General features: G+C 36.7%; 1 protein-coding gene across 1 annotated transcript in view; it reads right to left on the bottom strand.

The window, feature by feature from the left end:
* LOC128999166 (D-ribitol-5-phosphate cytidylyltransferase-like) overlaps positions 1-7,306 on the bottom strand; it is a 29,639-nt gene extending 22,333 nt beyond the window's left edge. The window contains exons 1-3 of the mRNA XM_054425541.1: positions 7,129-7,306; positions 1,682-1,771; positions 217-340 (exon numbers count right to left, since the gene is read on the bottom strand). Of these exons, the coding sequence (XP_054281516.1) occupies positions 217-340; positions 1,682-1,771; positions 7,129-7,221 (307 nt within the window). The 5' untranslated portion in view covers positions 7,222-7,306. The remainder of the gene's footprint in view (positions 1-216; positions 341-1,681; positions 1,772-7,128) is intronic.
* Between the last annotated feature and the right edge of the window lie 5,387 nt (positions 7,307-12,693).

Raw genomic sequence — 12,693 nt, 5'->3', positions numbered from 1 at the left:
GCTGATGAGTATAACATCGGAGTAGAGAACCACGTTGCAACAATTGTCTCGACAACTATGGTGATTGGTAGAAAAGTTTAATAAGGTAGTGTGTCGTCTTTGCAAAGAAAGTTTGGGTCATTATCTTTTTTTTATTATTTAATCTAGCCAAAACGTTCTTTACTTTTTGGACAACCCATGTAGCCTACATAAATGCATAAACAACTAATCACTAACCAGAGAACTGTTTTTGTAACTCCAGAACACCAGCTTTAATTGAACGGTGGCGAGTTTCTCTTCCTTTGACTAATACAATTCTAGAGGAAGTTTCATAACCAAACTCTTGCAACATTGCTTGAACCTGTAAAATATACTTAAAATCAATGGTACTTATTAGTTATGACTGTAAAATAGAGATTGCAAAAGTAACTGTCTATTTTTTATATAAAATTTATTTTATCTTCTTTCACAAGTTTTATCATCTTTGTCAAATGTAAAAATGTGTCCTCCAATCGGGATCTAATTCAGATCGGGACATAAGTTTGTCAGGGTTCCCGTGAAACACCCTGTATATGTGTGTATATGTTTGCGTAAACTAGATAACTCAAGTAATTTTGGTCCGATTTTAAAGAAATTAGGCATGAATGAGGGAGCTGGATATACTTGATTGAGTATACTTTATTGAACCAGCAAGATCGGGTCATTAAATACACTCATAGCTCTGGTCAAAGCCCCTGAATACCCTAATCTCCAGGGGAGAACAGGGTATTATGATGCTTTAAAATCTTTCAAAAATTTGTTTTTTTCAAATTTTTGCTCTAAAACATGAAAATGTCCTGTTTTTATTGCAACCATTGTAGCTTGAAAAAACTATTTTGTAAATTGAAGAATTGTTGTACAATTAGAAATAAAAAAAATACTGTAAATTTGAAATTACCATGTTATTCATATAGAGAAAATTTAAAATTGTTGCATTTTGCTTGTTTATGGATATACAGAGTGTCCCGTAAGTAAGTAGGCTACAAAGAATATAAAGTAGAGGTTTATTGGGTCAAGATAAAACGAAAATCAGGAATACAATTTTTTCCAAAAATGTCTCCTTAACAAGACATCTGCCATTTGTTTTTTTGGGTTCTAAATTTATTTCTCGAAAACTATTTAAAATATCTTTATGAAACTTTGTGATACAATTGTGTCAAGTAATAATGTATTTACAAAATTTAGATCTTACATAGCCTAAATCTTGCTTCATTATTTACGTAAATCTAACTTTAAATCTAAATGTAAGACATCTGCCATTTGTTTTTTTTGGGTTCTAAATTTATTTCTCGAAAACTATTTAAAATATCTTTATGAAACTTTGTGATACAATTGTGTCAAGTAATAATGTATTTACAAAATTTAGATCTTACATAGCCTAAATCTTGCTTCATTATTTACGTAAATCTAACTTTAAATCTAAATGTAGGACCTAATGTGCACGGTATACCTGTCTGTATAACGTTTATCTTGTGAAATAAACTTCTATTTGAATTGTATTGAAAAATCAATGTTAGGAATCTATCCAAAATCTCGGTCAAAGAATAAGAAGACTAGGATCCGAGTAGGGCCTAAGTATCCAAGTGTGTCTATGCTGGTTGTCAGAGAATATGTTGGTATTTTAGGCTTAAGAACTTAATATTTTTATTTACTTACCACTTACCTTTTCCATACTATCTACCACCAATATTATTTTATTGATCCATGTTATATCCAGGAATGCTTCAAGTGAGTACATAAGAAGCGGTTTATCCTGAAAAACAGCGAACAACAATTAATACCGTACACATCCTGTTCTTGCAATAACATAGCTATTGTTTCATTGTTTGTTACTTTAAAAAACTCATATATAAATTAAATTCACAACAATTGCTATCTATAGTTTACTCAGGCTTAGGCTTAGTAGTCAGGTTGGGTAGCAGGAAAATATTTTAGTTCTGGCGGAGAGGCTGCAATTTTAGGTGGTTATAGTATACAAGTTTCTGAACCTAAAACCGCCCAGACCCCAATATAACCGATATTCATGAAATTTGGCACACAAGTGCTTGAATACATTATCTCGGCCTGGGTTGAAAATGGTCAAGTTTCATCAAGTCATTTCAAAATGGCGGCTGTTCAAAACTAAAAAAATATGAGGAAAATAATTGTGAATTCTTTTATACAGGGTGAGTTTTAAATGAGTTCCCCCCCCCCTACTTTTTTATACATTTCTTAAGATATCAACTTTGAACCATGTCAGATCATTGTAGAGTAGCAAGTACTTCATTTTGACTGGGTTTAAATTTTTGGCCGCCATCTTGGATCCGCCATTTTGGATACAAAGTTATTTTTCCAAATGTAAAGGTAGGGTTGTGACCCACCGTTTCAAACAAGACCTTTACGCTGAATACAATGCTGTAATCCGTTTAAAAAAAATTTGATCCATTCTAAAGTTATGAGAACTTTTTATAACTTTATTTTTAGTCCATTGTAACATTGTGCATTTACAAACTAAGGCCATAATCTCAAAATAGTGCTAGATAAATATAAGTGGACACCACCATTCATTGTTGACCTATTTTCACTCGGTTATGACAGATGTATTTTTTTCAGCCGCCATCTTGGATCCGCCATTTTGAAATGTGATAAATTATTTTAAATATGAAGGTGGTGTTGTGACCCATCATTTTGAACTACTTTTTTATGTTGAATTCAATGCCGCAATCCGTTTTTCATTGTCATATTTGGTTTTTGAAATATTGACATTTTAAATCAAAATAATTGTTATATTTCATCAAGAAAGCTTGATAACAAAAAACGGATAAAATAAAACCCAGTCAAAATGAAGTACTCGCTACTCTACAATTATCTGACGTGGTTCGGAGTTGATATCTTAAGAAATGTATAAAAAAGTAGGGGGGAACTCATTTAAAACTCGCCCTGTATAAAACAATTCACAATTATTTTCCTCATATTTTTTTTAGTTTTGAACAGCCGCCATTTTGAAATGACTTGATGAAACTTGACCATTTTCAACCCAGGCCAAGATAATGTATTCAAGCACTTGTGTGCCAAATTTCATGAAAATCGGTTCAGGCATTCGGTCATTATAGCCAATTCATGGGGACCCAGCATCCTCTTACGGCCGCCATTTTGATGACGTCATTACGGACGACTGAGGTCCTAAAACATTGGGGTCTGGGCGGTTTTAGGTTCAGAAACTTGTATACTATAACCACCTAAAATTGCAGCCTCTCCGCCAGAACTAAAATATTCTGCCATTACATGCAGCTATACGACCCCACTATAGATGATATTAAAAACTTTACTTTAGGTTTAACTTTATTATTGTGAGCTTTGCATTGAAAGTTTGCCTTCAAAAAAGAATGTTGAAGAAATGAAAATATTACAACTGATAAAAAGTCTTACACGAGAACGCAGTATGAAAACGAAAGAAGAATAAAAACCTACAGTAAATTAGGCAACCGGTACCTTTAAAAAGGGAACTGTCCGAACCCTGGTCTTGTTACTACCTTTGGTTGTGGTTGTTTGTGTGGTTCAATAAACTTACAATCAAATGAGTAAGAGAAAAGTATTATTAATGAAGAGTTACAAGTTGTGTACATTCCTCTAAAAACCCAATAGCAAGAATAAACTTAATGATTGCTAAGACGACATCAGCTGATTCTACACCAGCCCCCCACGGAGAAAAAAATCTATACATTCTGAAAAGTAACCTGTGGTCGGATTTGTCTGAGTTTGATAGGGCTTCACAGGTGGAGTTTGACAAGGTGGTAGGTTTGAGGATTCCTCCACTCTAATTCCAGGTGGCACTAAACGTTTCATAGGCTTAGGAATACGATTTTATCCACGACAATAATAGGCCGGCTTGACCATGTCCAAGGCACTTTAGTTTCTTGGCCTCTGATGATTGTGATTGCCTTGTCATCACGGCATATGACATTGTAGGGACCAGAATATGGGGCCTGTAATGATTTTCTTAAGCTGTCTTGTAGGAGGAAGACAAAATCACAAGTGCTGAGGTTTTTGAAAAAAAAAATCCTGGTTTAATGTGACGTGATGCGGGTGTAGGTCTTAGGAAATTCATATGCTTATGCAGCCTGGACACCAATCCTTGCGGCTCGTTGTTCTGGTGTGAAGGTAAGTACTAAGACGAAAAACTCTCCCGGAAGACACAGTGATTCTACGTACACCATATCAGCCGATGAAGCATCTAGATGTCCTTCTTGAAGGCAGATCTTATTCCGAGAAGGACTACAGGCAGTACCTTAGTCCAGTTTGATTTGCTGTGTGCCATTATAGCAGCATTCAACTGGCGATGGAGTCTTTCAATCATGCCGTTGGCGAGTGGATGCCAACTGGTGGTGAACTGGAGCTTTATTCCCAACTGTCACGCTAGGTCTTTTAACAAAGTCGATGTGAACTGGGGTCCGCAATCACATGTCAACTTTTGTGAGCATCCAAATCGAGCTATCCAAGTAGAGACAAACGCTTGAGTAACAGATTCGGCAGTTATTTGATCAATAGGACAAACTTCAGGCCAGCGAGTAAATCTATCTATGAGAGTTAGACAGTAACTTCAAGACTTTGATAAGGGAAGTGGGCCAACTATGTCAATGTGGACATGAGAGAAACCTTCTGTAGGTGTTTGAAAATGGCTTTAACATGAGACAAAGCATCAGCAACTATATTTTGTGAGCCACTGATGTGCTTTACGTCCGTTGAAAACTCAGAAATAAACTAAGGTTGACGTAACTGAGCTGGAGGCAACTTGTCACGGCGCTGTTGAAAGGCCCAAATAAGTGGTTTTTGATCTGTGAATATAGTGAAAGAAGTTGTTTCCAAGAGATGGCGGAAATGCTGCACAGCTTTGTAAATAGCAAGGAGTTCTCCGTAGTATTCAGGCCATATGAACTGCTTGGGTGAATCAAAGAAGTTTCTTGGAGAAAAACCCTAAAGGTTGCCAAGCGTCATCAACAGACTGTTGGAGGCAAGCACCTACACTTACAGTACTCCAGAGGCGTCAGTAAAGAGACCAAGAGGAGCATCAGGTTTAGGATGCAGACGTTGCTCTTCGGATGCAGAGAGGCGTTCAATCAGTTTCTTCTTTAGATATCCGTATTTGTCACCTTGAGGAGGGTTTGTTATGATGTCTTCGACCTCAGCAGCAATTCCTGTGTCCAATTGCGAACGTAGTAAGACTTGGTGTTGTCGTTAGTTATTCCAGATATAATAAATTGTGAGTCAACTTAGCAGAACAACGGACTTGGTCTTTCAGGCCAAAAGAGCAGTAGTTTGTCAGCTACTCTGTTGACCAACATGTTTTGTGAAGTTCTGGGTTTGTCTGATCCGTTGATGCAGTTCCTCATTCACAGTTCTATGTTCCGGCGAGTTGAGTCTGCAGGTCTTCTAATGACATCGTTGTTAGAGGAAATACAAACGGTTAAAACTCTTCAAAGAAAATAACAGTCGTAGTCGGGGTCACCAGTTTGATCGTGGTTGTTTCATATTCAAAAACACCTACGACCAATTAAGTAAGAGAGAGAAATTATTCATTAGAAGAGTTACAAAGTGTATATTCCTCTAGATTAAAAATAACCAGAATAATAATAATGCGTTTCTAAAGCCGCGTTTAGACCAGAGTTTGAAACTCGAGTTGCAAACAGAAATTGCAAAAATCTCTAAAAACGTGCATTTTCAGACAAAACATCTCGCTGTTGCAAACAGTTTTTCAGTGTTTGCAAAGGAAATTTTAGTTTCCACCTGAAGTCGGTAAAGATCAAAGGGAGTTGCAAACTTTTGTTTGCAAACACAGGTTTCGGTCACTACGTGTCGTTGAAACTCGAAACAGAAACATTTCCTCGCCACCCCCTACGCTGCTACCTCCACTCTCACTTAGGCCTACTTGATCACTCGCACCACCCTGTGTCTCGACTCAAGTGTCATTACGCTGTCTGGAATGCTAGTAGTTCTCTCATGCGTGTTGTGAGTGACCAGTGATGAGTGACACTGGAAAATTAACCAAATAAGATGGAGTGGGTAGATGACAACATTCTAAAGTTAATTAGCTTGTACAGAGAGCAGCAAGACCTGTTGAACCAAACTATTTCTGATTACAAAATAAAAACATGAAAAACTACGTATGGACATTTCATTCAAAATTACATCCTCGACACTTGACATCCTCGACACTTGACATCCTCGGAAGGACTAATCCCAGAAACCAGAACATAGGCAAGTCATATAATTAAGGTCAAAAGTGTTTCAAACATTTTTATAAGTTAAAACCATGAAATAAAAATTGCTAACTTTTATTGGAAAATACTGTTTGCAAAAAAAGTTTGCAACTCTTTGTTTGAAACTTCAGTGTAAACACGGCTTAAGACAACATCAGCTGACGCTAGGCCTACATACCTAACGTCGACCTTTTTGTTACATAATTTAGCATCATTAATTAGTAGGTAGCCCAATGACAAATGGCATATGGGTCTCGAAACGATCTTGCATGGATTCGAACGAGGTATTTGATTAATACAACTTCAATTCAAATTACAAATAAGCACATACCGGTAACAGAAATCAATGCTCTGAGATTTCAGACTCTGAAAGTCTTGAAAAATAAACACCGAAACTAAAAACGTACCTGTGAGAATTTAATCTAAATAAGCTACCATTTAACAATTTACACTCATCAAAACGTTCATCTTTAGTAATATGAGTAGGTGAGAATGCCTAGTCTACAATCTCAAAAAAGTTAAGTGTGTAATGTTTTTAATTAATGTATGCATAATGCAGCATATACTAGGCTAAGGTAGGCCTAGCCTACATCATATTAGTTGAAGAATGCTAAGTTAATGCTTGATAAATGTGAACTTTTTAAACCAAGAATCCATAAGGATTTTAGGATAGGCTAATCATAGGCCTACATTATTCGATAGGCCTAAGCCTACCTACTAGGTAGCCTACTTGACTTCTTGACTCTAGATGTCATGTTGTAAGGTAGGCTATGAAATAGTTTATTAAAACTTCCATCTAGTTTGAATTGCGATACATTATAAATAATACATTCATACTTTTAATAATATTGCCGTAAAAATGTGGAAGACTTACTAAAATTTTGCGATACTGTTTTGACACTGGGCCCCCTAGCCTAGTTCCACGTCCTGCAGCAGGAATAACAACTCCGACCTTTAAATCACTCATTTCAAATTATACTTGCAGCACAAATCAAGTAATTTTACAAACTAATGATCATATGAGCCCACTTATACACGCAAAATACTTCGGCCGATTTACTACTTAGGCAGAAGACAAATCACAACATTGATCAGGTTGAACGTTTGACATTTCAAACTTCGCAGCTAACCGCAATCGTCGACCTTAGTCGCAAACGCAAACCGTCACCGAATGAGAATGATTTATCGTTATCGTATCGTATCAAAATCGCACAGAGTATGGACTTTTGCAAGACACACGACTATAATTTACTGTATATTATACACTGAAAATTAAAAACTCCTAGCATCAATACCGGTATCTCCAAGTAAACTAATAAAATAATACAATACGGTACGGGTAATTATTTATTGCGAGTGCTCATATTTCCGAGTAACATCATCAGGACCAAGTGATCAATAAACCGAGTGATGACAACATATTTGATTTTACATCTCCCCAATATAGTAGTTTACGCAACGATTGCGTTAAGTGAGTCTTTACGACACGAGTAGAAAATTTAAGGCACGAGCCTTGGCGAGTGCCTTAAAAAAACTTCTACGAGTGTCGTAAAGACTATTAACGCGAGTTGCGTACACTACTTTACCTACGACCGTTTTTTAATCACTAACAATCTGGATTTAATTACTAACAATCACTACTGATAACTTTTTAGAGAGGTTATGTTTTCGTGTATTGTCATTGCCACTGAAAGTGATGCAACGACTTGTATAATCAGCTGATTTCCTGTAATTACGTGTTTGTTAAACTTTGTTTAATATTACATTGCTAGCAGCATTCTTACCATAAATAATATTGTATCAGGTACAATTCGGCAAATATTTCATTTATTTTTGGACTTCCACCAACTTAATTAAGAATTAAGAATACGCGAGTATCAACATGAACAAGTCGGATCAACAATTTAAATTGGTCAACTGATCAGCTGATCAGCTGATTAGTTGACGTTCGAAACATTACAATTTTAATTATTTTCTCTCAATACTTGAACCTCATTGGTCCGTTACCTGTGTGGATATGAGAAAACTATGCGGATATGAAATAAAACTATGCGGATATGAAAGTAAACAGCTGTAAAGTGAAACTTTTCAATTCTAAGAACTGGACTGAAATGGCTACTTTAAAAAACGGTCGTAGGTAAAATATATTTCCGAATATTGTAACTATGATCAATTACATAACATGATAGACACATTACACACAAGGCGGAAAAGCAGTGAGTGGCTGATGGATAAATATAGCCCCGTGCACATGGCAGGATGCTCCGAGATCCAGCACGGCCACCGCTTTAACCCCAGAGGCCGCGGTCTGGTAGAATTGGAAACGTCGCAAGTAATGCTGTTTAGCAGCGCCAGACGTATATCTAGTGCGGCCTTGGCCATACGCTAACACGGCAGACGGGCGACACCCATTCATTTAATATGAATATAAATTTATAAAAAGATTGGAAATAAAACACGGTGTTCTAAACGAAAAACATATACAGGGGTGCCCACAAGGGGGGGCTGTGACGCAGACTGCGTCATTGAAATTCTTGGGGGGGGGGCTCAAAAAATGCAAATGGGGGGGGGGGCTAAAGTTAATTGCAACAGTGTTCAACGTGACGACAATCAAAAATATATTACGAAGTCGCCAGATAGAAAGTCGATTAATTAATGACAATAGTTATATTATTGAATTCAATTAGTTAAAATAGGATTTTAGGATAGTTTAGGATTCGTGTAGGAAGTTATTATTCAAGATTAGCAAGACGTAAGATCTAAGAGGGAGGGCACGGAATGGCTCAACCGCTGTGATAGATAAAAGATAACGCGTGGTACAGACACGTCCAGCTACACCGCGACTTAGCACAGAACGCTTTGTTGACATAAACTCGTTAAAATACAATTAAGTAGCATAGGCTACAACACTTTACACTATTGTGTAGATACTCGATAACCTGAGTTAATAGGGAACGGGGGGGGGGGGGGGGGTAATGAAAATACGGTTAATCCAATATAGTATAAAAGCAGATGACAACCCCATTAAAACGCTGTTAACAGCCATTAACGTCACGATTTGCATTTTTATAAACGAAATTCAATATTGCACAATCATTACTATTGTGCAATAACATTATTATTGTACATTTCAAATCATTTATCTTGGTTCAGTTGTACAAACGGCATCGTTTAAAATTATAACTCAAACACAATTAATAACATAATTAATATTTTGTAAATGGTGTATCCGTTGATATGAATAAATAAATAAATAAAAAACCAGCCAACACACTGCATTGCTATAAATAACGTAAATATTAAAGGAACCTTTAGAAAGTGTTATAAGCTACTGCTCATGATAGACAGATAGCCTACCGGTAGGTGCTGTATCACAGCATATGAGTTTGATAGATAAGTAATAAAAAGGTGTAAAATTATATTCAGAGATAATAAAAACACTCCTAAAAAAGAATGTAACGAGAACAATCTTGTTATTCTTTTTCATTGTTCTTCTGTTCTTTATTAGCTTTCTCTTCAATTCATACACAAATTCAACAAGTTGCCATATTTAGGCTTACTCATTGGCCAATCACAGCCTTACTAAAGTTAGCATGGTTACTAATTACTTAATCACAGTTTACTAAGCATTATATCGTCATTATTCCCCAGCTGTTGTATCTGAAATCTGTTGTAACATAGCGCACAGCAGACAGAAGTGTAAAACGGAGCAGACGATTGTTGGCGCAAGCGTTGTTTCCATTTCATTTTCATCAAAGGTGCTGTGATGTTGATGTTTCCAAAGGGAGGGAGAGGGGGTCTTTATATTAAGGGAAAGACAGTGACAATTCGTTAAGCAGAGGTTACGAATGCTATATAGATATTCTGGCAATAACAAATTCCTTAAATTGAGGTGACTTATAAAACTCTAATTTTATTTATATGGAAAGATAAGTTTTCCAGTCCTGTACAACACTGATTCACGGTCTTTTCCCGGTAATCAAAATTCAAGTACAACTTGATACACACAGAATCTCCGGTTCCCAACCTGGATGATGGCTAGTTATTTAATTTAATTTACAGTTACATATTAGTACCCGTGATAAATCAAACCCGTTATGTAAGCCAAAGCCACACGGTTATTAATCTCACTTGGTTTTGGATTTGCTTACAAACATGATCGGAAATGGTTACAAACGTGATCGGAAATGGTTAGGGCCTACACAGTATTCGTAAACAGTATTTATGTAATCATATCAGTGACAGCTAGAAAAAGGAATCTTTATAAAAACAGCTGTTCGTAATGTCATATATGACGTGTTTTCTTAACAGATTATTAGTATTTCCAAATGACGTAAGTAGTAAAAATGGAGAAAAAAAAACTAGAAAAATCACACAAAATTGGGTTTTTGATCGTCCGTTATTTTATTTCCAAAATAGTGAGGCCATATTTTAATTGCTATAAGGACACTCACCAATCCTGTGAATACAATTAAACCATTAGAATCTTAATCGTTACTCCAGTTTTCTTTATAGTAGGCTGCGTAAAATGCCTTCTGGGCCGTGACAGACGGACATAAATTGAGATAAGACATGTTTCAACTTCTTCAATGTATAAAACGTAAAAATAACCCAAAATATGTATAATTCTGAGCAATGTACAGACAAAACTATAACTTTATTTATATAGATTAACTGGGTTTGAATTTTAAATATCTAAAAAAATGTATAAAACTTCTTCTAGTTTTACAAATAGTGCTGGACGGGGGAATAATGTTTCTCATTTGTTGTGTACCTCATTTATGGTGGGGGGGGGCTGTTGCTCAATTGGGGGGGGGGTGCGTCATGAGTCTAGGGGGGGATGGGCACCCCTGACATATAAATTGAATATATATATTTCTGTACATTTCAAATGGATTCAATATTTCCATAACCCAGTAACCAAGCTTTTGTATTTCTAAAAAAATACACAAATACGTATTAGCTGTCTCCAAACAAAACAGCTGTGGCGCACTACTGACAGTGTTGCCTTTGCCACTTCAGAACGTGGCGGCCTGGAGTTAGGTGGCCGTGAATCCAGGCACTGCTCCGAAAGGCAAATCTCAGAAAAACACCGATATTAAACTCATTTTCGGACCAGTGCCTTTCGTGGAGTGCCTGACCATGCAAATTCATTCGGGCCAGTGACTGGCCCTGCTTGAATTATTTTTGGAACAGTGTGTCTTAGTTTTGAAGCTATTGCCTTTCGTGCAGTGTCCAAGCGTTCATTTCATAGCGTAGATTTCTTTACTCCCCCCTCCCTCAAAAATAGCCACCTGCCTAAAAAAGTATATAACATATAACTTACCAGACAACTATCATAATACAGAACGTATATTAGGAAGATTCGATTTCTAATACAAAAATTATGACCTCGATGAAATAGTCACAATAGATGGTTCGGTAATTTCGAAATTATGAAATACGTATAGCCATTTCATTATAGAGCATTCAGGACTGTCCCGTTCACCAAACCCAGAAAGAAATTAAATAGCCACAAACGGACAAACACAAGACTTGGTAGTCGCTACAGGAATGAATAAAATATATGCATCAATTGTTTTTCTTCAATTTATATATTTTGTTCATTCCTATAGCAACTAAAACAAAACCTTGGAACACGTTTACATTGTTATCTCTCATACTGTATTTTACTACGGTACTTAATCTCATTGACACGGGGCGTTTCAAAAGTATCTCTTTTAGAATCCTGAAGGCAGAATCTGAAGAGTGCAGGTACTGCGGGGAGGAAGCGTAGGAAGTGTACGAGAGGCGGGAACTATTAAGAGGACCTTGTAAAACTTGGCTACCTAATTGAACGCGCAACATTACAGGGCATATGCTGGAAAGTAAAGATAAGTGGAATACCAAAGCTGAGATTGTAAGACAACCGTGAAACAAAAGAGCATTGAGTCAAGACTTGATTTAAGTAGATAATACTCTACTGGCCTGAAGTAAAATAATATGGTATTATGCACCATAATGAGACAGGGCACTAAAAAGGCCTTGTGCCATCCACCACTCAGCACAGTTTACATGACACCCTGGGTTGGCCTGTAAAAGCAACATTGACAATTGACATTTTCTTTGTCAATTTATATAAGTTGTTGCTATATTTATTAGATTTGAATACTTACTACTTTAGCCACTGGCATAATGTGGATCGTTTAACTGTTATGTTTTACTCCACAATCTGAGAAAATCGGTTGTTTTTGGCGGAACTCCTAGACAGAATTCACTAGTCTTTCCAGATTTCCCGACAGAAAAACCTGGTTTTCCCGGTCTTGATTCCTAGTCTCCAAGTGTACCTTATACTTGGGGTCTGCGGGTACGGGAACTGAATATTTTCGGTGCTGGTCGGACCAACGGTTGGCACAAGAGATCTGTACGGGCAGAAAATGATTATCGGGCCAAGCTTGGA

Source organism: Macrosteles quadrilineatus, unplaced genomic scaffold (genome assembly GCF_028750875.1).
Source record: "Macrosteles quadrilineatus isolate MER2022 unplaced genomic scaffold, UCM_ALF_1.0 Scaffold_7__1_contigs__length_78375512, whole genome shotgun sequence".
Classification (NCBI taxonomy): domain Eukaryota; kingdom Metazoa; phylum Arthropoda; class Insecta; order Hemiptera; family Cicadellidae; genus Macrosteles; species Macrosteles quadrilineatus.
The sequence above is the reverse complement of the archived record's forward strand: the minus strand, read 5'-3'. Positions and strand labels throughout refer to the sequence as shown.